Consider the following 26822-nt stretch of genomic DNA (forward strand, 5'->3'; position numbering starts at 1 on the left):
GTCTCCACAATGTTGAGTTTAGTTAATAGGTATCACTTAAGATATTTTGTTTGAATGAACTTAACAGTTTATGTCTACTTTGATATCAGTCTATGTCTACTTTGATATCTACTTTGATAATCAATTCATGACTTGCGCAGTGTAGCTGGAGTTTTTAAGACCTTCAGATCTTGCTGGAATTTTCATTATTGTGGACTTTAAAAAGGCATAATAAGTACATAAAAAGTTTACTAACTTCTGGAACACCCCATCCCCTGATTTCCTTATTTTAATCCTCACACAAAGACATATTTCCATCTTTGTTCAGATAGAGTTGGGGGCAGGGAGAAACATCAATGTGAGAGGTACACATCGACTCCCCCATGACCCCGACCAGGGCCAGGGATGAACTGCAACCAAGGTATGTACCCTTGACCGTAATCAACCTGTGACTCATCAGTCTGCGGGTCAGTGCTCTAACTGCTGAGCCAAACTAGCCAGGGCCTGATTTTTAAAAAAAATTTTTATCTTTATTTTTTTAATATGTTTTTACTGATTTTTTTTTTAGAGAGGAAGGGAGGGAGAGAGAAACATCTATGTGAGAGAGAAACATTGATTGGCTGCCTCCTGCACGCCCCCTAGTGGGGATTGAGTCCGCAACCCGGGCATATATCCTGACTGGGAATCTACTGGGACCTCTCAGTCCATGGGATGACAATCAATCCACTAAGCCACGTCGGCCAGGCACATTATGCTTTCTTACACATTGATAGTTTCTTTGTTTATTATATTACCACATTTTCACTAGATTATTTTTTCTTTAGATTTCTGATCAGGAATCGAACCCGAGACTCATGGGCCGATGCTCTTAACTAACCCCTGAGCAAAATTGGCCAGGGCTATGTAAAGAAAGGCTATATCGCCCTGGCTAGTTTGGCTCAGCGGTTAGAGTGTTGGCCTGTGGTCCAGAGAGACCCGGGTTCTGTTCCCGCTAAGGGCATGTACCTCGGTTGCAGTTTGTCCCCGGTCCTGGTTGGTCATGTGGGTGGCAACCACTCGATGTGTCCCTTTTACATCGATGTTTCTCTCTCTCTCTCTATTCCTCTCTCTCCCTCCCACTCTACCTGAACAAAAAAAAAAAAAGAAAGGCTATATCGGCTTTGAAAAATCTTTATGCAAGTTGGTATAAATACAGTTTCAGATCAGTTAGAGGAACATATTCAGATATTTAGCTTTCTTTTTTCCTTCTGATTATTAAAATGATGTTAATATAGAACATTTAGAAAATATCAAGAAGTATCAAAAAGAAAAAAATGCTTCTGATTTACTTTTAAACTTTTAGAAGTGATATGAGCTACATTTTTGTTTTAAATATAGGAAGCTCTAGACATTCATGCAGTTGATGGGACAACAGAAGAACCCTCTAGTCATCAGGCATCAACCACAAATGACCCAGGTACTATATAACGATATAAAAAGAGAACTATATTTGGGGTTTGGCTCTAGAAGTGAAAGATGCAATGTTAATTTTTCTGTAGTACATACTAGTTTACTTCATCATTATTTTTTGAATAGGTTGCAGAGCAAGAATTTCCCAGTTGGAAAAGGAATTGATAGAAGATTTGAAGGCCTTGCGGCACAAGCAAGTGATACATCCTGGTCTTCAAGAAGGTAATATTCTCTAAAATAAATATACAAGTTAGTTTAAAATTTTGTTCTCTTTCTCCTTTCCTTCTGCTCTGTTTCCCCTCTTATTCCCTTTCTGTTTCTCCTTCCTCCCTTTTCTGTTTTACCTTTTTCCCCCTCATCCTTGATTTTATTTCTTTTCAGTGCCTCTCTCAGCTTGCATTTTTCTCTTTTCTCCCTCCCCCTTAGCTTAAAAGCATTTCTAGGTCCTTTTTACCCTAAGAGAAACCCTATTCTAATGTTGTCTTATCTTTGTGAAACATATCTTATGCATTAAAAAATGTATCATGATAAGAGTGGTGTTTTCTCTTTTCTTAAAACACAGTATTTTCCTCCCTATTTCTCATCTTTTAAATTTTGGTTGCTTTTGTTTCTGTGACTTTTTTGGCTGGGAGGGTCCTACTTATTCTTATATACTTATTAATATATTTAGGTATGTAAGTAGAAGAACAGTTTCCTCTCTTATTTTGTGGCAGTAAACATTTTTTGTATTGCTTGGGACTTAATTTAAATTTTTCATTATCATTTCTGTTTTGTTGTAATAAATTACTTTGGCCTTGATTATGTTGCTTAATCCATTTTTTATTTATTTTTTTATTTATTTATATATTTATTTATTTATTTATTTTAAATCCTCACCCGAGGACATTTTCCCATTTTTTTGTTCAGATAGAGTGGGAGGGAGAGAGAGGAACAGAGAGAGAGAGAGAAACATCGACGTGAAAGGAACACATCGAGTGGCTGCCACCCGCACGACCGACCAGAGCCGGGGACAAACTGCAACCGAGGTACGTGCCCTTAGCGGGAACCGAACCCGGATCTCTCAGGACCGCAGGCCGACGCTCTAACCGCTGAGCCAAACCGGCTAGGGCGATTTTTTAAAATAGTGAAATCTATCACACTTATTGCTGTTGTAGTAACTACTGAGTTTTCTATTTGTACTGTAAATAAAAGATTGTAAGTCATGTCCTAATTTTTAGTTTCTTCTATCTGATTTTTAAGGTGTGCTTCTTGGAGTAGTTTATTGAGTTTTTGAGTTAGCCTTCTTTTCAAAGGACTGTCTAGCTCATTTATATTCTATAGTAGATCATTTATGTGAGAGTGTAACCATTATATGCTAACAAACAGAAGGTTGATTTACAAAATGATCATTTAGCCCTGGCCGGTTTGGCTCAGTGGTAAGAGAGTCGGCCTACGTTCCAGAGAGACCTGGGTTCAGTTCCCACTAAGGGCATGTACCTCGGTTGCAGTTTGTCCCCAGCCCTGATTGGTCATGCGGGTGGCAGCCACTTGATGTGTCCCTTTCACGTCGATGTTTCTCTCTCTCTTCCTCTCTCTCCCTCCCACTCTATCTGAACAAAATAATGGAAAAATGTCCTCGGGTGAGGATAAAAAATAAATAAAATGATCATTTGATTTTTAAATCAAATGGTAATATTTGAAGAATTTGTGCTTTAATGTGAGATCACTTGTGTTGGACGGTGTGATCTTCATGTGTGCACATCTCAATCCAACTGGACTGTGTACTATGGATTTTTTTTTAATCCTCACCTTAAGATATTTTTCCATTTATCTTCAGATAGAGGGGTGGGGGGAGAGAGAAAGAGAGAGAAACATCGATGTGAAAGAGGAACATTGACTGGTTGCCTCCCACATGACTCCAACCAGGGATGGCGGCCAGACTGCAATTGAAGTACATGCCCTTGACTGGAATCAAACCCACAACTCTGGTCCATAGGCTGATGCTCTAACCACTGATCAAACTCAGCCAGGGCTGTACTATGGATTTTAATGGACAGTCACAGTCACATCATTATTAGTTTTGGCTGGTAATTACATTTGTTATTGTTTATTGTTAGCTTTTCTGCTATTTTATTTAAATAGCATTCTCTTCTCCCTATTAGTTAACCTACACTTTATCTTTATTTCCATTTTTTTGTTAGTTATACTCTGATACTGTATGAATATTATAACATTTATATTGTGTTCTTTCAACCTAATTCTCACATATGCTTTAGTCTTAGTTCTAGAATTAAATATATCACCCTGGCCAGTTTGGTCAGTGGTTAGAGCATTAGCCCATGGGCCAATGAGTCATGAGTTTGATTACGGTCAAGGGCACGTACCTCGGTTTTGGTTCGTCCCCAGCCCTGGTCAGGTAATGCGGGAGGCAACCAGTTAATGTGTCCCTCTCACACTGATGTTTCTCTCTCTCCCTTCTTCCCTCTCCGTCTGATGATAAAATGGAAAAATATCCTCTGGTGAGGATTAAAAAATAAAAATAAGATAGAGTTAAATATTAAATATATCAGTGATCCTTGCCAGTGTTTTGCTCTGGTTTATTTGCCTATTATTTCCTTGTTGGCTAAGCTTTGAATTTTTTCCTTTCCTTATAGATATTTGAGTCAAATCTGTAATTTTTTCCTTTTTGTAAAGGAGCTTCAAAGTCATGCTTATGGAAACTAAGCAGGAAACATAAATAAAATGAGATAACCTGAATTTGTGGGTTGGGTTGGACTTTGGTGGGCTGGAGCACAGGTGTCTTTTCTAAAGGGGCAGCTACATCCATCCCTGGAATGTTATATGGGAATGTGGACCCCAGTGTTTTCAGAAATTCCCATTGTTCATTAGAAGCTAAGTCAGTATTTTATGTAATGTCTTTCAACTTAGAAGTGATAGCAGCTGATACTAGTTTTTTGGGCAAAGCTTTAAAAACAGAGTCAAACATAATATGTTGTGAGCCATCAGTTTGTACCTGCTATACCGATTATGCATTTAGTGTCATGTTCAAGTTTTTGCTTAATCCTCATGTTGTTAAAATCAATTCAACTGAATTTTTTTTTTAATTCTCACCCAAGGACATTTTTGCATTTAGCTTCAGATAGAGTGGGAGGGAGAGAGGAAGGAAGAGAGAGAGAAACATTGATGTGAGAGAGACACATCAACTGGTTGCCACCCATACGACCTCAACTGGGGCCAGGGGCAAACTGCAACCGAGGTATGTGCCCTTAGCGGAAACTGGACCCGGAACTCTGGTCCGCGGGCCGGTGCTCTCACAGCTGAGCCAAACTGGCCAGGGCTCAACTACATTTTTAAAAAATTTATTAACATGATAGAGGGAGAGAAAGAAACATTGATTCGTTGTTCTCCTCATTCATGCATTCATTAGTTGACTCTTGCATATGCCCTGACTGGAGTTTGAACCCTCAACCTTGGTATATCTGGATGATACTAACCAACTGAGCTACCTGGCCAAGGGCTCAGCTGCATTCTTTTATAGTTTTATTTCTTTTAAATAGTTAACATCTGTAATCCATGTGGCACTTAACTTTTCATTAGGTGTGAGGGAGAGTTCTGTTTTGGATTTTTTTTTTTTCTATTTTATTTTGCCAGATGTCTGCCCTCCACCCCCAGTCTTTGCTTCTTAAGACATACATTTTAAAAAGAATAAATTTAGCTAAATATTTGTATTGAGTGGTGCCATCCCCAGGTCTCTGAAGATAATGAAAGTATTCTTCCAGATCCCTTTCTAAAAATTGATGCTTGAAGTCATTTGTTAAATTTCAATTCTATATTGTCATATTTTTTTGCCTTTCTACTAACTAGAAAGTTGTATTTAGAAAATAAGCACTTAAAATATTTTTGAGCTGAAAAAAGCTTGAAACATTTGTAAGCTTTTTGGAGCTTTGAAATTCTGAAAGAAATGTTGATTAAGTCAGAGGAAATGTTTTTATTGTTCTTGATGGTAGTTTTGTTGCTAAAATAAGGTTTTAAATTTTGTTTTCCACAGTACTATATTTTTTCTCTTATACTTTTTTACTACATCCAAATTAATTTTTTAGTCTGTCAACCTGAAATTACCTGTTTAGAACTTTAAAAGTATTTCTATAAAAGCATTTCTACTTCATTGCAACTAAGTCAATTCTGTGTCAATTTTTGAATAAACTTTTTTTGAAAAAAATAACTTAATTTTTTTTAGAGAGAGAGAGAAGGGAAAGAGAGATATGAGATGGAAATGTCGATATGAGAGAAACATTGATCAATTGCCTCCTGCACACTCCCTTCCGGGAATCGAGCCCGCAACCCAGGCACTTGCCCTGACTGGACCTGGCAGTCCATGGGATGACACTCAATCTACTGAGCCATACCAGCTGGGATTTTTGAATAAACCTTTTATTTTTAGATAAGTTTTAGATTTACAGAAAACTTGGGAACATAATACAGAGAGTTCTCTTGTACTCTACACAGTTTCCCCTATTAACATCTAACATTTGTATAGTAGTACATTTGTTAGAATTAGTGAGCCAGTATTGATATACAGGTGGGGCAACAGTAGGTTTACAGTTGATCATAGAAATGGATAAATAACTGTAAACCTACTTTTGCCCCACCCTGTATTATTATTAACTGAAGTTCATACTTTATTCACATTTTCTTAGTTACTTATTTTCTGTTCCATGATCCCACGTTGAAAAATCACATTACATTTAGTGGTCATGTCTCCTTAGGATCCTCTTTGCTGAGATGGTTTCTTAGACGTTTTGTTTTTAATGACCTTGACAGTTTTGAGGAATATTGGTCATGTATTTTGTAGACTGTTCCTCAGTTGGGATCTGTCTGATGTTTCATGGTTAGACTGGGGTTATATGTTTGTGGAAGGAAGACCACAGAGATAAAGTGTCATTCTCATCCTGTTATATCAAGGCCACATATTATCAACATGATTTGTCTCACTGACCTTTCCATGCTGTACTCTTTGGAAGGAAGTCACTGTGTAGCCCACGTTTAAGGAGTAGGAAGTTATACTCCACTTTCTTGAGGGTGGAATATCTGCATAAATTATTTGGAATCCTTCTGTACCAGAGATTTGTCTTCTTCTCCATTTGGTTTTGTTTTTCCTTTTAATCCTCACACAAGGATATTTTTCCTTTATCTTCAGATAGAGTGGGAAGAAGGGAGGGAGGGAAGGAAGGAGAGAGAGAGAAAAACATTGATGTGAGAGAGACACATTGATTGGTTGCCTCCCGCACAACCCCAACCAGGGCTGGGGACGAACTGCAACTGCGGTACGTTCCCTTGGTCAGAATCAAACTTGTGACTCTTTGGTCTGCAGGCCCGACTCTCTAACTGCTGAGCCAAATCAGCCAGGACTTGTTTTTCTTTTTTAATATATTTTTTTCTTTATTGATTTTTAGAGAGAGAGAGAGAAACATCAATGAGAGAGAATGTTGATTGGCTGCCTCCTGCATGCCCCCCACTGGGAATCTGGCCCACAACCTGGGCATGTGCCCTGACTGGGAGTCAAACTGGTCACCTCTTGGTGCATGGGTCCACGCTTAACCACTGAGCCATACCGGCCAGGTCTTCTCCATTTGTTTATTCATTCAGTTATTTATATCAGTATGGACTCATCCATCTTAATGTTAAATTCCTTTATAACAGTCTTTTCACAGGGGCCTCTTTTTAGTTACTAAAAAAATTCTGAATGTAATTTAAATTGATAGTTAGCTGGATTTTTTTCATATGTATATGTATCTGCTTTTCTGTTCTTTGTTGGCTGTTCACATAAATGTTTTTTCCCCTTGAGTGTGTTTTTGTGGATACTTTATATTTTAGCAGGTTTAGCTAGAGGCAGGCATTTTTTGCTACAGTTTATTATCTTAGCTGAGTTTGAATCTAAATAATTTTTTACTTCTATCTTTATGGGTTGTTTTGTGTTTGTTTTTTTTTTTTTGCAATGGTGTGATAGTATATATTTAAGAAATATCTCCTAATATGGCCAAATGGCAAAAGCATTTAGGAGTATACTTTTGTTAAATTTTGGAAAGGATTTTATTTGGGGTTGTGTGCCTTCTATAAGTTATTTAATTGTCTTATTTTCTCTAAACTAAAGTTATTCATATGACACCAACTAAGTCTAGGTCTCATGTATCTGTTACTTGGGGAAGGAACTTTTTGCATGGCAAACATTTCTGGATAGCCTCAATAAGTGAAATTGGGAATTACTTTCAACTTTGTTTTATATGCCATTGATTTCTATTTTTAGGGCTTTTAAAAAATTAATATGTATATTTAAAATACATTTGGTCTTAACTATTGTTTTTAGGAGTTGGTATCACTTTTGGGAGATGGTGGCAGTTCAAAATACAAGTAAATGCAGAAAAGAAAATACGGAGGAACAACAGTCTCTAAATTTATTGTATGGGTCTAGATTTTGCATGTCTATCAACTTAGTTGTGTGGATACATTTTTTTTTTTTTTTTTAATCCTCACCCGAGGACATTTTTCCATTTTTTGTACAGATAGAGTGGGAGGGAGAGAGAGAGAGAGAAACATCGACGTGAAAGGGACACATCGAGTGGCTGCCACCCGCACAACCAACCAGGGCCGGGGACAAACTGCAACCGAGGTACATGCCCTTAGCGGGAACCGAACCTGGGTCTCTCCAGACTGCAGGCCGATGCTCTAACCGCTGAGCCAAACTGGCTAGGGCGTGTGGGTACATTTTTAACACCTTATTTTTTTTTTTTTCCTACCTTCTCTGTAGTCAGCTGTTCTGGTAGTTTTGTCAGTAATAATAAGAGAGTTTTTTTTTTTCTTTTTTCTGAAAGCACCACAGTATTTCATTTTATTCTTTGTTTAGGATTCAGTTCTCACTTGAATTTCTGCAGTGTCTTGCTTTCAGGTTTCACTCTGTTCTCACTCTCCACCTTTCTGTGTTAATTCCTACTTATTCTAATTTAAGAATTACACCCTCTGAAAAGTTTTATCTGATTCTTCAGGGCTTTTCAAATGTTATTTCTTTTTGTTTACATCTCATAGGACTTACTTTACCCTGTTGTAACTATTAATGAGTCAGTTGGGAAAACAACAAAAAAGCTCTTTGAGGTTTGGGAAATGGCTTTTATATCTATTACCATCTGTATTACAGAGTATTTCACAGAGAAAGATGTGGTAAAAGTCCTAAAACATAAAACCCAGCATTGTGGATTGATATTTATTTTACTGATGAGGAAGCTAAAGCTAAGAGAAATTTAGGCCAAAGATAAGATTAGAAACCAGTTGTTTTGATTCATAATCTTATTTTCTCCCAGTTGATTGGAAACATGAGGAAAGAATGTTTTATTTTATTGATATTTTTTATTTAATCACATGATGTGATTAAAACTTTTATCGTAACAAATTGCAAACTAAAATAGAATAGCTATCTTTTGTTCAGAGAGGTTATATGTGGAGGATACACAAATTAGGCATAGGAATTTGTAACTTATAATTTATCTAGTGTCTTTTTGTTGTTGTTGTTAACCCTCACCCAAGGATATTTTTTTCATTGATCTTTAGAGAGAGTGGCAGGGAAAGGAAAGGAGGGTGAGTGAGAGAGAAAAACATCGATGTGAGAGAGGCACACTCCCCAACTGGGGCGGGGATCAAACCTGTAACCCAGATACATACCCTTGACTGGGAAATGAACCCAGAATAATTCGGTGTGTGGGCTGACATTCTAACCACTGTGCAACACTGGCCAGGGTTTACCTAATGTCTTTCTTTACTTTTTAGGCAACTAGTACAATGTAAACTTTTTTTGGGAACCTGTACCTATGACTTTTAATGGTTTTTACTGTGATACTTAATACTTTGAATTCTTTTTGGCTTCAATTATGTTAACATTTTAAGTTGTAATGCTCAATAATATTATGAAGCCAGTAATTTACAAATGAATAAATCCAAATTAGAAATTGTCACTAGTAATAGAAAATGCAAATTTAAGAATAACAGAATAACATTTTATATCAATAAGATTGAAACAAGTTTTAAAGTCCAGTGATAGGATCATGCGCTACTGGAGGGAGTATAAATTGAGAGTAATTTGGTAGTATGTAGAGCACAGATTCCCAGCTAGTGCATTGTTGCACATGGTGATCTATCATTATGTGACGGGTATGCTCTTGAGATATTTCTCTCAGAGTGGGTAGGCAAGACCAAGGGATATCAGTAACTGTAGAGCTGGTTGCCTCCAGTCACGGGTTGCTTCATGTTTATTCCAGTGTGTTACATAATCATCATTTTCTTACATGCCCTTTCATAACTTTAAGTTAGAATTCTTTGTTGCAAACATCAGAATCTACTCTACAAGTGAAATAGAATTTGAATTTATTAAACAATATCACATGACTACAGAATCTCCTGAAAAGCCAGAAAAATAGATTGTAGGGGTATGTAGTCAGGAAAAATGCCCAAATTATATTCCCAGACTACTCATACAAGTAGTCTCACAACATTGGACAGTCACTACCATTGTCAATGTGGACATCGAACACAGCATACTACAATTAGGGCCTTGATTACTTTTACCTCTAAAGTTCTTTCTTTGGCCAAAAACCATCACCCTTGTTTACATAATTCTACACAGTATATCTCTCCTCATGGTGCTCTCTTCTAAATTGAAGTCTTTCCTAGATGCATCTGATAGTAAAATTCATGTCTCATGTCTGCACATAAACTGCAAGAGAAGTTGGAAAGCGAGTTTTTCTAACACCTGCCTTAAAGAGGTAGGCATTATAGCGAGGAAAAGGAACAACTATATAGGAATGGTGTTCAAAATATTTGGGCAGCCACAAATATGGCAAACACAACATTCAATAAAATTGAAAGATGAACTTACACTGTTATATAGCAATTCCTCTTCTGGGTAAATGGCATAAGGAAAAGCTAAATACATTAGAGAAAGCTCTCAAACGTGGTCATATGTGTGATGTACGTCATTGTAGAAGATATACAACTATACTACAACATTGTAATAGTTAAAAATAGGAAACAACTATCTCATCAATAGAAGAATGATGAATAAATTGGAGTCTATTTGCAGTCTATAATGGTGTAAAATAAATGATTGAGAGGTAATTCTGTTAACATAGACAAATTTCATACGTAAGTTGTTAAGCAAAAAAAGTAAAAGTAGCCCTGGCCGGTTTGGCTCAGCGGTTAGAGTGTTGACCTGTGGTCCAGAGAGACCCACCAGGTTCGGGTCCCGCTAAGGGCATGTACCTCGGTTGCAGTTTGTCCCTGGCCCTGGTTGGTCGTGAGGGTGGCGGCCACTTGATGTGTCCCTTTCACGTCGATGTTTCTCTCTCTCTCTCTCTCTCTCTCTCTCTCTCTCTCTCTCTCCCCCTCCCTTCTTCCCTCCCTCCCAATCTATCTGAACAAAAAATGGAAAAACGTCCTTGGGTGAGGATAAAAAAAAGAAAAAGTAAAAGTATATGTAAAATACTTTTCCAAAAAATTGCCTCTTAACCTACAAATAAGTCATAATATAGGCTTAATTAACCATAAATATAATTAATAATAACTGGAGAATTAGTAACCATAAGCAGGACATAAGCTTAGTCTGTGGCAAGTTTGTATTAGACGTCCTAGAAAGTCTCTGGAACACAAAAAGGTTAAAAGCACAAAAGATCCGAATTTTATGTCTATGTATTAGTTATCTATTGTTGCATAGCAGATTACCACAAACTTAGCACCTTAAAATGATACATTTATTGTCTCACATTTTCAGTGGGTCAGGAGTCTGGGCATCGTGACTTAACAGGGTCGTCCTCTGCTTAGGGTTTCACAAGATAATCAAAATGTCAGTCCTGGTTTCTCATTAGAGGATTGACTGGGGAGGGATTTTTTCAATTTTCATCAAGTTGTTGGCAGAATTTATATCCTTGCAGCTTGAGCAAGATGGGTGATACATTTATTCTTATATTATTACATGCATATAATCATGTATATCCCATCCCTTTTGCTCCCACATTCCATTGCTTGAAAAAAATCACAGGGTCTGCCCATACTCAAGGAGGGAGGATTACACAAATATGTAATACCAGGAGGTGAGGATCATGGGGTCACCCTAAAGTGTCTCTGCCATTTAAAATTTTTATTTGATCATTTTGTTCTTCACTATCTCCTTTATCTCTATTGTTTCTCCCCTCCCAACTGAAGGTTAAAAACCCAATATGATTTGTGGTCCTTTTTTCTTGTAGTGGGCTTAAAATTGAATTCAGTGGATCCAACAATGAGCATTGATCTTAAATACTTGGGAGTACAGCTACCTTTGGCTCCAGCCACTAGCTTTCCTTTCTGGAACCTTACAGGAACCAACCCAGCCTCTCCTGGTGAGTGCATAGTATTTATGAAGTCAAATTTGTGATATAAATAAAAAGCTACATTTCTTAGAGACAAAGTACATGTAGGAGAGTCTAGAGTAGATCTTTTATTTAGTGGCATAGTCTTAATGATTTATACATTTCAGATAAAGTCTTAATTACTTAGATATTAAATATTGGCTTGCTAGGATTTTGGTAATCTCTTTTACTTTTTTTTTTTTTTAGATGCTGGATTTCCCTTTGTTTCTAGAACAGGAAAGACCAATGACTTCACCAAGATCAAGGGATGGAGGGGAAAGTTTCATGGTGCTTCTGCATCTAGGAATGAAGGTAATCAGCTTTATAAAAAGATTATAAATATGTTCTGAAACATGTGACCACAGCCTTTGTTGAAAGTAAATCTTAAAAAAAAGTTGATGCGCCCTGGCCGGTTTGGCTCAGCGGTTAGAGCGTCGGCCTGCGGTCCGGAGAGACCCGGGTTCGGTTCCCGCTAAGGGCATGTACCTCGGTTGCAGTTTGTCCCCGGCCCTGGTCGGTTGTGAGGGTGGCAGCCACTCGATGTGTTCCTTTCACGTCGATGTTTCTCTCTCTCTCTCTGTTCCTCTCTCTCCCTCCCACTCTATCTGAACAAAAAATGGAAAAATGTCCTCGGGTGAGGATAAAAACAACAAAAAAAAATAAAATAAAAAAAAGTTGATGCTAAATATATGAAATGAAGTAACTTTAGAGAATGGATCTTTTTTTTTTTTTTCATTTATCTTCAGATAGAGTAGGAGGGAGAGAGGGAGGAAGAGAGAGACACATCAAGTGGTCGCCACTCACACAACCCCAACCAGGGCCGGGGACAAACTGCAACCAAGGCATGCGCCCTTAGCGGGAACCAAACCTGGGTTTCTTTGGTCTGTGGGCCAACGTCCCAACCGCTGAGCTAAACTGACCAGGGCTAGAGAATGAATTTCAATATAATTAGTGTATGACATACATACATTCATTCATCTATCTATTTTATTTATTTATTTATTTATTTATTTATTTATCTATCTATTTATCTATTTATTTTATTCCTCACCTGAGGATATTTTTCTACTTATTATCAGATGGAGAGGGAGGGAGGGAGGGAGAGAGAGAGAGAGAGAGAGGAACATTGATGTGATAGAGCCACATCGACTGCCTCCTGCACGACCCAACCAGGACCACAACTGAGGTAGTGCCCTTGACCAGAATTGAACCCATGACTCATTGGCCCATTGGCCAATGCTCTAACCGTTGAGCCAAACTTGCCAGGGCTGTATGACATTTAATCTCTTTACTTGGTTTTATATTTTTCTTCTGAAGAAGGAATCCTAGCATTTCTTAATGTATTTTTTAGAGATCTAAAGATGTGTTCTAGATTTAAGTATGTGTGTCTTCTTATTTCTAGGTGGAAATTCAGAAGGTCCACTGAAAAACCGTTCTGCTTTCTGCAGTGATAAGCTAGATGAGTACTTGGAAAACGAAGGCAAGCTGATGGAAACAAATATGGGTTTCTCTTCTAATGCTCCCACATCTCCTGTGGTATACCAGCTTCCCACTAAGAGTACTAGTTATGTACGCACACTTGATAGTGTACTAAAGAAGCAATCTACCATTTCCCCTTCTACCTCTTACTCTTTGAAGCCTCATTCTGTAACTCCTGCATCTCGAAAGGCAAAGTCTCAGAACAAACAGGCAACTTTCGGTGGCCGAACTAAATCATCTTATAAATCCATTTTGCCATATCCTGTTTCACCAAAGCAGAAACATACTCATGTTATTCCAGGAGATAAGGTTACCAAGAATTCTTCAGGCACCATCTCAGAAAATCAGGTGAATAGCTTTGTTGTGCCAACTTTAGATGAAAATACATTCCCAAAGCAAATTAATTTGCGGCACGCACACCACCACCAGCAGCAGCAGCAGCAACAGGGAACTCGCCCTGCGGGCTTGTCTAAATCTCAAGTGAAGTTAATGGACCTGGAGGACTGTGCACTTTGGGAAGGAAAACCAAGAACCTATATCACTGAAGAGCGAGCAGATGTATCTTTAACAACTCTGCTTACGGCTCAGGTAAGTTTTCTGTTGTTTTTCCAGAGACATTCTTGTCTAGAAAGAATTAGGTTAATGAGGGGGAAGGGGAATGGATTTCTTTGCAGGAGAACTGGGCATTTAGTTATTTTAGTGACAACTAAGGAGATGTCTTCCTCGTTTATTGTTTTTTATCAGCTAGATACCCAAGTGTAGATCCCTCTTATTGTAGAGGGAAACAGAACATTTGTGTCTTTGAATAATATTCTTCTATATAGAGGCAGCTGGTCATTCTGAAAGTCTCTAATTTCATTCTCCAGTATGTGGGCAAGTACATTTGCTGATCTTGTTAAAACAGCTTTGAAAATTCTGCTTAAAAGGGACGAAATTCCCTAAAATCCAAAATACAAACCTATGGAGAGAAAGCTTTTGTCTTAAAAAAAATTTTTTTTAATCCTCATCCGAGGATATGTGATTTTTTTTTTTTTCTTTATTGATTTTAGAGAGAGAGGAAGTGAGAGGGGGAGAGAGATAGAAACATCAATGAGAGAGACCATTGATTTGCCGCCTCCTGCATGTCCCCCACTGGGGATCAGGCCCACAACCTGGGCATGTGCCCTGACCGGGAATCGAACTGGTGACCTCTTGGTGCATGGGTCGACTCTCAACCACTGAGCTACACCGGCCGGACTTAATTTATTTTAGAGAGAGATGAAGGGAGAGGGAGGAAGGGATGGAGGGAGGGAGGGAGAGAGAGAGACATCATTGTGAGAGAGAAACATTGATCAGTTGCCTCCTGTACATGCCCCACCTGGGTAAGTGCTCTGACTGGGAATTGAACCTGAGACCCTTGGGTGCGTGGGATGATGCTCCAATTAAGTGAGCCCCACTAGTCAGGACTGAAATTTTATATTAAGAATTTTTAGCCCAGCCGGTTGGCCCAGTGGTTGACCGTCGACCCATGCATCAGGAGATTGCCAGTTTGATTCCCAGTCAGGGCACATGCCCAGGTTGTGGGCCAAATCCCCAGTGGGGGGCATGCAGAAGGTGGCCATTTGATGTTCTCTCTCATCGATGTTTCTGTCTCTCCCTCTCCATTCTTCTCTTTCTAAAAATCAATAAAGAAAGGGAAAATTTTTAAAAATTATTTATTATGGCTTCACCCATCTTAGTAGCCTCTAGTGATGTGATGTAACACCACAAAAATGAGGATAATTTTCTTGTCATATAATTTCTGTACCTTCTATTTTTAGTTCTGTGACTAAATTCTAGAGCTGAAGATCATCAGATGTTGGGAATGAATAAAGTGTCCTATATTAGTAATCATTTCCAAAGACTTTTTATTTTTAATTTTTTTTCTTTATTGATTTTAGAGAGAGAGGAAAGGAGAGGGAGAGATAGAAACATCAATGAAAGAGAACATCGATTGGCTGCCTCCTGCATGCCCCCTGCTTGGGATCAGGCCCACAACCTGGGCATGTGTCCTGACTGGGAATTGAACTAGCGACCTCTTGGTGCATGGGTCAGTGCTCAACCACTGAACCACACCGGCTGGGCCATTTCCAAAGACTTATGCATGTATGTTGTTATTTCTTTTGTATTAATTACCATAGAGCAGGGTTCCACAAACTGTTTCTGTAAAACAGACAGTAAATATTTTATGTTTTGTGGGCTGTGCACTCTATTGCAATTTCTCAACCCTGCTGTTAATAATACCATGAACATTATTTAAAGGATTGAGTCTGTCCCTGGCTGGTTTGGTTCAGTGGTTGAGCATTGGCCTGTGGACCAAAGGGTGGAGGGTTTGATCCCCGCCCCTGGTTAGGGTTGTGTGGGAAGCAACCAATTGTTGTGTGTCTCTCACATCAATGCTTCTCTCTCTCCTACCCTCCTTCCCTCCCATCTAAAAAAAAAAATCAATGAAAAATATACTTGGGGTGAGGATTAATAAAAAATAAATAAAAATTTTAAAAAATGAATGAGCCTGGTTATATTCCAGTGAAACTTTTTTTATGAAACAGGCTGGATTGGTCCTTGGGCCTTAAGTTGTCAATGTTTGACATTATGTGTGATTTCTATTGAGAATAAATTTATCTTTGTTGATATTTGGCTCATAATTAAAATACTTTCTTGTTTGTCTGAACTATACATTAGAATGGGAGATTGCTCAGAGTTCTGTTTATATTCATGTTCTGTCATTTGAATCTTCCCCAATCTTGTGCTCTTAGTACTGAGTGCTCAGAGTCAGAGAAGAAGGCAGACCAACTTTGACTATAGGTTGTTGGTGGTGTTGGGGGATGATTTAGTAGATTTAAATTTTTCTGCTTTTACTTTAGGCATCTCTCAAAACTAAACCCATCCACACAATCATAAGGAAACGGGCACCTCCATGCAACAATGACTTCTGTCGATTGGGTTGCATATGTTCCAGTCTAGCTTTGGAGAAGCGTCAGCCTGCACACTGCCGCCGACCAGATTGCATGTTTGGCTGCACTTGTTTGAAAAGAAAAGTTGTACTTGTTAAAGGAGGATCCAAAACTAAGCATTTCCAGAGGAAGGCTGCTCATCGTGATGCAGTATGTTATGATACTTTGGGAGACGAGCAAAGAGAAGAAGGAGAAGAGGGGGTCAAGGAGGAGGAAGAACAGTTGAAAGAGAAAAAGAAGAGAAAGAAGTTGGAATACAGTGAGTGTTGAGACTTAAAATAGTATAGTTTTATCTTTTAGAAAAGTATGGTTATTTGAAAACCTACTTCAAATAGTAATTTCTTATTTTAATCCCAGTTTATCATCTAATACGAATTTTAAGAAAATCTTAACCATCCTTTAATGCTCTTTCTGTGGACCGCAGGTCGACGCTCTAACCGCTGAGCCAAACCGGCTAGGGCTAATGCTCTTTCTGAATGGCGTGTATACTACACACACAAATACACGTACACACATGCATGTATGCACACGTGCACATGCCTTTTTTTCCAATGGAAACTCTCTTTTGAAGATGGCTTTTTTGGTGCTAAATTTGAAGTTTGAATCATTCTTTTATGTGGATTTCCAGAATGTCTTTGAAACTTTGCCTATTTTTCTATGTCTTTCTTCCTCCAACCCCAATGTTCTTGCAATATATAGATCATCAGCATAATTCATTATATTCTTCCCCCAGCTGTATTGAGATATAATTGACAAAATTGTGCATAATTAAAGTGTGCAACATGATGATTTGGCATATGTATATGTTATGCAATAGCCAAGTTTAACTACTAATACACTTTATTTTCTAAAAGAAGAAATTTGCAACAAGACATTCTGGTCGTGGTTTGAGGTATTAACCAGGAGATTGGGGATTTGGGGGCCAGGTTATGGGCATAACTGAGTTGAGCACTGTTACACTCTTTTGAAAAGTTTACTATTCTTTTTTGATAAATATGTAGATGAAGTTACATATTATTTCATTCTCAATTTTTTTTCTTTCTATATCATTTTTTTTGTTTAAAAGGTAAAAAGGAGAAATTTTATCGTGTTATTTAAAAGTTTTTTGCTTTTTAGTTTATTAGGGGATTAATATTTCTTTATTGGCAGTTTATATTTACATTTGCTATTGCTTGCCATGTATTTATTTCAATCAGAGTGGGTGATTAATATTTCAGTGTATGTTTTTTCCAGATATTTTCTTAATCCACTTGTGTGTGTGTATACATACGCACATATATATGTATGTATATATATGTATATATATTTATTTTTCTTTATTGATTTTAGAGAATGAGGAAGGGAGAGGGAGAGAGAGATAGAAACATCGATGAGAGAGAACTTTGGATGGCTGCCTCCTGCATGACCCCCACTGGGGATTGGGCCTACAACTTGGGCATATGTCCTGACCGAGAATCAAACCGGAGGCTTCTTGGTGCATGAGTCGATGCTCAACCAGTGAGCCACACCGGCAGGGCCATATATATATTTTTTTAATGGAAATGATACTACTATATATGTGGTGTCATAACCTTAAGAAATTTAATATAAAATGTCCTACTTTCCACATCAAGTGTAGATCTATATTATAATTTTATTTTTAATAACTTCATGTTGTAATAGTTCTTTTGGTTAGACAGCCTTTTTGAATTTTCTTTATTATAAACAGTACAGTGATGAACATCTGTGTTTAGGATAGGTTATTAAAAGTGGAATTCCTGTGACAGAGAGTATACTTGAAACATTCTTAGATGTTGCTAGAGTTGTACCAATCACATATTTATCCAATAGTTAAATGGTGTTAGTTCTTCTAAACTCTTTAACACTGGGCCCTGGCTAGTTTGGCTCAGCGGTTAGAGCGTTGGCCTGCGGTCCAGAGAGACCCGGGTTTGGTTCCTGCTAAGGGCACGTACCTCAGTTGCAGTTTGTCCCCGGCCCTGGTTGGGTTGTGTGGGTGGCAGCCACTTGATGTGTCCCTTTCACGTCGATGTTTCTCTCTCTCTTTTCCTCTCTCTCCCTCCCACTCTGAACAAAAATGGAAAAATGTCCTCAGGCGAGGATAAAAATAAATAAATAAATAAACAAACTCTTTAACACTGGATATTCCAGTTGATAGGCAGAAATTGGTATCTTATTTTGATTTTATTTTTTTCTGTAAATTGCCTTTTAAAAATGATTTTTAAAAAAATATTTAAATTACAGTTGACATATTATATTAGTTTTGGATGTACAACATAGTGATTAGGCATTTATATAACTTAAATAGTGATCACCTTGCCTGGCGCCATATATAGTTATTACAATATTATTGACTAGATTCCCTATGCTATACTTTACATCCCCATGACTATTTTATAACTGTCAGTTTGTACTTTTTAATTCCTTCCCCCTTTTCATTCATCTCCCAGCCCACTCTCATCTGGCAACCATCAATTAGTTCTCTGTATCAATGAGGTTTGTTTCTGTTTTGTATGTTTGTTTGCTTTTTATTTTATTTATTTTTAAAATTAATTAATTTATTTTTGTTACAGATGTTTCTCCTTTTCCCCCCACTGATACCCCTCTCACCCTCCCTCCCCGCCCTGACCCCAGCTTTGTTGTCCATGTCCACTGTTCATGCATACATGCATAAAAGTTCTGTGGTTTAACTCTCTCCTGTACCCCCTCTTCTGGGGACTGTCAGTCTGTACCCCACTTTCTTCTTCTTTTTTTTTTATCATCTTCACCCGAAGACATTTTTCCATTTTTTGTTCAGGTTGTGTGGGAGGGAGAGAGAGGAACAGAGAGAGAGAGAGAGAAACATCGACGTGAAAGGGACACATCTTGTGGCTGCCACCTGCACAGTCAACCAGGGCCGGGGACAAACTGCAACCGAGGTACGTGCCCTTAGCGGGAACTGAACCCGGGTCTCTCTGGTCCGCAGGCCGAGGCTCTAACTGCTGAGCCAAACCGGCCAGGGCTGTACCCCACATTCACGTCTCTGGGACTACCCCGTTGTTTGCTTTTTAGATTCCACATATAAGTGACATTATATGGTACTCGTCTTTGTCTGACTTATTTCAGTTACCAAAATACCCTCTAGGTCTATCCATGTTGTCCCAAATGGAGATTTTACTCAGTTTATGGCTAAGTAATACATCATTGTTTATATATACCACTTTTTCCTTATCAAGTCATCAGTCAGTGGACACTTAGGTTGCTTCTATATCTTTGCTCTTGTAAATAATGCTTCAATGAACATAGGGGTGTGTGTGTGTGTGTGTGTGTGTGTATGTGTGTGTATACATCTTTTTATCCTCACCGGAGGACATTTTTGCATTTATCCTCAGATTGGGAGGGAGGAAGAAAGAGGGAGAAACATTGATGTGAGAGAGACACATTGAGTGGTTGCCACCCACATGACCCCACCTGGGGCTGGGGACAAACTGCAACCGAGGTATGTGCCCACACGGGAACCAAACCCGGGACTTTGGTCTGTGGGCTGATGCTCTAACCACTGAGCCAAACTGGCCAGGGCTATTTTCAAATTGGTATTTTGGATTTCTTTCAATAAATACCCAGAATTGGGATTGCTGGATTATATGATAGTTCTATTTTTTTTTTTAATCCTCACCCGAGGACATTTTTCCATTTTTTGTTCAGATGGAGTGGGAGAGGGAGAGGGAGAGAGAGAGAGAGAGAGAGAGAGAGAAACATCGACGTGAAAGGGACACATCGAGTGGTTGCCACCCGCACGACCCAACCAGGGCTGGGGACAAACTGCAACCGAGATACGTGCCCTTAGCGGGAACCAAACCCGGGTCTCTCTGGACTGCAGGCAGACGCTATAACCGCTGAGCCAAACTGGCCAGGGCAATAGTTCTATTTTTAGAACTATATGGTACTCGTCTTTGTCTGACTTACTTCAGACAAAGTAAGGAACTTTCATATTGTTTTACATAGTAGTTGCATCAATTTGCAATCCTACCAGCAGTGCACAAAGGTTCCCTTTTCAGCACATCCTTGCCAGTGCTCATTTGTTGATTTATTGATGCTAGCCATTCTGACAGGTGTGAGGTGTTATCTTATTGTGGTTTTAATTTGTGTATCCCTGATAATTAGTGATGTTGAGCATCTTTTCATATGTCTGTTGGACATTTGTATCTACTCTTTAGAGAAATGTCTAACTGGGTCATCTGTTCAGTTTTTTTTTATCCTCATTCGAGGACATTTTTCCATTTTTTGTACAGACAGAGTGGGAGGGAGAGAGAGGAAGAGAGAGAGAGGGAAACATCGATGTGAAAGGGACACATCGAGTGGCTGCCACCCGCATGACCAACCAGGGCCGGGGACAAACTGCAACCGAGGTACGTGCCCTTAGTGGGAACCGAACCCGGGTCTCTCCGGACTGCAGGCGGATGCTCTAACCGCTGAGCCAAACCGGCCAGGGCTGTTCAGTTTTTTAATTGCATTCTTATTGTGTGTGTATTTGGTTTTATGAGTTCCTTAGATATTTTGGAATTGTAAATGGAATTGTTTTCTTAATTTCTCTTTCTGATTTTTTTTTATTTTTTTTTATCCTCACCCGAGGATATTTTCCATTTTTTTTGTTCAGATAGAGTGGGAGGGAGAGAGAGAAGAAGGGAGAGAGAGAAACATCGACGTGAAGGGACACATCGAGTGGCTGCCACCCGCATGACCAACCAGGGCCGGGGACAAACTGCAACCGAAGTACGTGCCCTTAGCGGGAACCGAACCCGGGTCTCTCTGTACCGCAGGCCAACGCTCTAACCGCTGAGCCAAACTGGCCAGGGCAGTTAATTTCTCTTTCTGATGGATTGTTACTGGTATGTAAAAATGCAAGTGACTTATGAATATTAATTTTGTATCCTGCCACTTTACTAAATTCATTTATTCTAATAGTTTTTTGTGGACTCTTTAAGGTTCTCTGTATCATATGTATCATTGGCGAATATATTCTTCCATTCAATCGCTTGTCCTTTTATTCTGTTTCCTTTGCTGTGCAAAAACTTTAGTTTTATGTAGTTACATTTATGTATTTTTTCTGCTTCCCATGCCTAAAGTGACATATACCAAAAAATATTGGTAAAAGTGATGTCAGAGAGTTGACTGCCTATTTTTTCTTCTAGGAGCTTTATGGTTTTGGGTCTTACATTTAAGTCTTTAATCCATTTTGAGTTTATTCTTGTATATGGTGTAAGAAGGTGGTCTAGTTTTATTTTTTTGTATGTCTCTGTCCAGTGTTCTTACCATCATTTATTGAAGAGACTGTCTTCACCCCATTGCATAGTCTTGCCTCATTTGTCATATTGATTAACCATATAGGTGTGGGTATTTTTCCTGGACTCTCTCTGGTCCATTGATTCATGTGTCTGTTTTTATGCCAGTACCCCCCTGCTGTTTTGATATCAGGTTGTGTGCTGTGTCAACTTTGTTGTTCTTTCTCAAGATTGTTTTGGTTATTTGGGGTCTTTTGAGGTTCCATCTAAATTTTAGGATTATCTGTTCTAGTTCTGTGAAAAATTCTATTAGTGTTATTATTTTTTAAATTTTCACCCGAGGGTACGTTTTCATTGATTTTAGAGAGAGAGGAAAGGGGGAGAGAGAGAGAAATATTGACGTAAGGAAAACATTGATTGGCCACCACACATGCCTTACTGGGGATCAAACCTGCAACCTAGGTATGTGCCCTAACTGGGAATCAAACCTACAACTTTTTGGTGCATGAATGATGCTACATCCAAGTGAGCCACCTGGACAGGGCACTGTTGGGATTTTGATAAAAATTGCATTGATTCTGTAGTTTGCCTTGGGGTCTATGGAGATTTTAATGATGTTAATTATTCTTATTCACGAGCATGGTATACACTTCCATTTATTTGTATCTTCTATTTTTTTAATCCTCACTCAAGGACATTTTTGCATTTATCTTCAGATAGAGTGGGAGGGAGAGAGGGGGGAAGGGAGGGAGAGAAACATAGATATGAGAGAGACACATCAAGTGGTTGCCTCCCACCTGACCCTGACCAAGCCCGGGGATCAAACCCGCAACCCAAGTACATCATGCCTTTGACTAGAATTGAACCTGTGACCCTTTGGTCTGTGCACCAATGCTCTAACCACTGAGCAAAACTGGCCAGGGCTGGGTGCATTTTCTTTCTTTCTTTTTTTTTTTTTAATTATTTTTTTCTTTATTGATTTTAGAGAGAAAGGGAAAGGAAGGGAGAGAGAGAGAGAGAGAGAGAAACATCAATGAGAGAGAACATCGATTGGCCGCCTCCTGCATGCCCCCTACTGGGGATTGGGCCCACAACCTGGGCATATGCCCTGACTGGGAATCTAACCGGTGACATCTTGGTGCGTGGGTTGGCGCTCAACCACTGAGCCACACCAGCCTGGCATTTTATTTCTTTCTCTGGCCAGACCTTCAGTAAAATGTTGAATAGAAATGCTGAGCTCTGGCTGGTGTGGCTCAGTTGGTTGGACGTTGTCCTGTGCAGTGAAGGGTTGCTGAGTCCCAATCAGGGCACAAGCCTGGGTTGCTGGCTCCATCCCCAGTAGAGGGTGTGCAGAAGGTTGCCAGTTGATGTTACACTCTTACATAGATGTTTCTCTTTCTCTCCCTTCCTCTCTCTGTAAAAATCAATCAACTATTAAAACAACTGCTAATAAAAAATGCTAAAAGTGGTCATCTTTGTCTTATTCCTGATTGTAAGGGAAAAGTTTTTAGCCTTTCACCATTAGTATGGTGTTTGCTTTGGATTTTTCATATTTGGCTTCATTATGTTGAGTTTCTTTTTGTTCTTAGTTCATTGTGTTTTTTTCATGAAAAGGTGTTGGATTTTGTCAGAAGCTTTTCCTACATCAATTGAGGTGATCACATGGTTTTTACCTTCATCTGTTGATGTGGAGTATTACCTTGATAGACTTTTTTGTATGTTGAACCATTCTTGGCATTCAAGGAATAAATCTCATTGGGTATGGTCTATAATCCTCTTAATATGCTGTTGAATTCTGTTTATTATTTTGTTGAGGATTTTACATCAGTGTTCATAAGAGTTACTGGCCTGTAGTTTTCTTGTAGTGCCTTAGTCTGTCTGCCTTTGGTATCAGAGTAATGTGGACCACATAGGATGAGTTGGGAAGTATACCCTTCTCTTCAGTGATTTTTTTTTTTTTAAGTTTGAGAAGGATTGATACTAGTCTTTATTTTAGTGTTTAGTAGAATTTACCAGGGAAGCCATCAGGTTCAGGACCTTGTTGGGAATTTTTTATTACTGATTCAATCTCTTTACAAGTTTTTTTTTGGTTTTTTATTTTATTTTAAATCTTTATTGTTGAATGTAGAATGTATTACAGATGTTCCTCATTTTTCCCCCATTGACCACCTTCTCCCCACTCCCGCCCCCCTCCCGCCTTTTTCCACATTCTTGTCTGTGTCCATTGGTTATGCATATAAGTTCTTTGGTTTATTTCTTCCCACCCCCAACCCCTTTCCCTTTGAGGTTTGTCAATCTAGCAATGAATTTGTACTTCTTAATCCCTTCACCTTTTTCACCCATTTCCCGTTGGCTTCTGCCCCTCACGCCTCCACCCCTCCTACCAATCTGGATGTGGCTGCTGCTTTAATCCTGTAGTTGTAGGACTTCCATTTAGCTTGACTTCAGGCGGTTTTGAATGATGGTTGTTCTGTCGTTTAGTTGTAACTTTGATGTGGTTGTGGGAGGACACGATACTGTGTTTACCTGCGCCGCCATCTTAACCGGAAGTCTCTTTACAAGTTTTAAGTCTATTCAGATTGGTTATTTCTTTGCGATTTAGTCTTGGTGGGTATTGTGTTTCTAGTAATTTGTCTGTTTCATCCATTCTATCCAGTTTGTTGGCCTACAGTTGATTATAGTACTCATTTATAATCAGTTTTATTTCTGTAGAATTGACAGTAATGGCCTCACTTTTATTTATTATTTTAATCATTTGAGTTTTTCTTTTTTCTTAAGTCCATCTAGATAAGGGTATGTCAACTTTGTTGATCCTTTTGAAGAAACAGTTTTTGTTTTATTGTCTGTTTTTCTATTTTGTTTATCTCTGCTCTCATCTTTATTATTTTCTTTCTATCTAGCTTTGGATTTAGTTTGTTTAGTTTTTTTCGAGTTCCGTAGTTGTCCTGTTAAGTTGTTATTTGAGAGCTTTCGTATTTTTTTAAGGTAAGTATTTATAGCTATAAATTTTCCCTGTAAATAATGCTTTTGCTGTGTTCCATAAGTTTTGATATGTTGTGTTTCCATTTTCATGTGTCTCTAAGTATCTTCTAATTTCCATAGCAATATCTTCTTGGATCCATTGATTTTTCAAAAATGTGTTAATTTCCAAAGTTTTATGAATTTTCCACTTTTTGTTGATTTCTAGCCAGAGAAGATAATTTATATGCTATCTATGTTTTAAAATCTGTTGAGGCTTAATTTGTGGCATACCATATTATCTCTTCTGGAAAATGTCCAGTTGCATTGAGAAGAATGTATATTCTGTTGTTGAGTGGAGTGTTCTGTATATGCCTATTAGATTTAGTCAATTTATTGGGTTGCTTAAGTCGTCCTCTATTTTCTCACTTCTGACTGGTTGTTCTATTATTGTGAGTGGGGTGTTGAAGTCTGCTGCTACCATTACAGAACTGTGTGTATTTCTTCTTTTCAGTTCTGTCATTTTTTTCTTCATATATTTTGGTGGTCTGTCATTAGGTGTGTAAATATTTATAATTGTTTTTCTTCTGGATATATTGAACTTTTTATTAATATATAATGTCTTCTTTGTCTGTTGCAACCTTTTTGGTTTAATGTTTATTTTGTATGATATTAGTAAAGCCACTCCTGTTCTTTTGGGTATTATTTGCATGGAATATCTTCTTCCATTCTTTCACTTTTAACGTGTTTGTGTCCTTGGATCTCAAGTGAGTCTCTTGTTGACACGACATAGTTTGGTCATGTTTTTATCAATTCTGCCAGTCTATCTTTTGATGAGATAATTTTAAAAACTTTATCTTTATTGTTGAGAGTATTACATATGTCCCCCATTTTCTCCCCATTGCCTTCCTCCACTGGGTTCCTGCCTCACCCCAGGCCTTCACCACACTATTGCCTGTGTCCATGGGTTAAGCATATAAGTTCTTTGATTAATTTCTGCCACCCCTTCCCTCTGAGATCCATCAGTCTGCGCCATGCTTCCATGCCTCTGGACTTATTTTGTTCGTCAGATTATTTTATTCATTAGATTCCACATGTACATAAGATCACGAGATACTTGTTTTTCTCTGACAGGCTAATTTCACTTAGCATCATACTCTCCAGGTTTCTCCATGCTATCTCAAAGGGTAAGAGAGTCTTCTTTGATGAGAAAATTTAATCTATTTACATTTAAAAGACTGTTGGTTTTATTAGTCTTTTAAATGTAAATGGATTGGTGGTGGCTCTCTGGATCCAGTGTTATCCCATGGACTGAGAGGTCCCCATTTCATTACTGGTCAGAGTGCATGCCCAGATTTCAGGCTCGATCCCCAGTAGGGGGTGTGCAGGAGGCAGCCGATCAGTGTATCTCTCTCACATTGATGTTTCTATTTCTTCCTAAAAAAATTAATAAAAACATTGTTTTAAAAAAGCAAGTATTACTGATAAGGAGAGACTTCTGTCATAGCGCTATTTGTTTTCTATATGCCTTACACCTTATTTTCCTGCATTACTGCCTCTTTTTATGTTCAGTTGATATTTTATAGTGAAATGTTTAAATTCTTTTCTCATTTTTAATTTTAAAAAATTTTTATTTATTTGTTTGGTAATGCCCTCAGTGGAAACCAAACACAGGACTTTCTGGTCCGCAGGGCGACGCTCCAACTGCTGAGGCAAACCAGCCAGGGCATCTTATCTCATTTTTTTAAAAACTTATCTTTATTGTTGAATGTATTATAGATTTCCCCCCTTTTTTATCCATTGACACCTTCCTCCCCTGCCCCCCTCCTGCTTTCCCCACACTTTGTCTGTGTTCATTGGTTAAGCATATATGCATATAAGTTCTTTGGTTTATCTCTTTCCACCCACCCTTCCCTTTGAGGTTCCTCAGTCTAACAACCAATTTGTACTTCTTAATCCCTTTACCTTTTTAACCCATTTCCCTAGCACCCCTCCTATCTTGGCAACCAACAGAAAGTTCTTTGTATCCTCTGGCTGGTGTGGCTCAGTGGTTGAGTGTCGACCCATGCACCAGGACGTGGCTGGTTCGATTCCTGGTCAGGACAAATGCCCAGGTTTTGGACTTGATCCCTAGTGGGGTGCATGCAGGAGGCGGCCAATCGATGTTCTCTCTCATCCATGTTTCTCTCTGTCTCTCCCTATCATTTTCTCTCTTCTAAAATCAATAAAGGGAAAAAAAATGTTTTTTTTAAAGTTCTCTGTATCTTTTTTGCTTGTTCTTATGGTTGGAGATTCAATTGTTGATATGTTTATTGCCATTTTAT

The 26822-nt window shown here is 38.5% G+C and overlaps 1 protein-coding gene across 13 annotated transcripts in view; it reads left to right on the forward strand.

The window, feature by feature from the left end:
• The window catches only part of MGA (MAX dimerization protein MGA), a 147794-nt gene that overhangs the window by 78060 nt on the left and 42912 nt on the right, over positions 1-26822 (forward strand). For all 13 annotated transcript variants that reach the window (XM_036244982.1, XM_036245017.1, XM_036245055.1 and 10 more), the window contains exons 4-9: positions 1357-1435; positions 1555-1650; positions 11691-11822; positions 12039-12143; positions 13234-13898; positions 16193-16541. In XM_036244982.1, the coding sequence (XP_036100875.1) occupies positions 1357-1435; positions 1555-1650; positions 11691-11822; positions 12039-12143; positions 13234-13898; positions 16193-16541 (1426 nt within the window). The remainder of the gene's footprint in view (positions 1-1356; positions 1436-1554; positions 1651-11690; positions 11823-12038; positions 12144-13233; positions 13899-16192; positions 16542-26822) is intronic.

This window comes from Molossus molossus, unplaced genomic scaffold (assembly GCF_014108415.1).
Source record: "Molossus molossus isolate mMolMol1 unplaced genomic scaffold, mMolMol1.p scaffold_m16_p_1, whole genome shotgun sequence".
Lineage (NCBI taxonomy): Eukaryota > Metazoa > Chordata > Mammalia > Chiroptera > Molossidae > Molossus > Molossus molossus.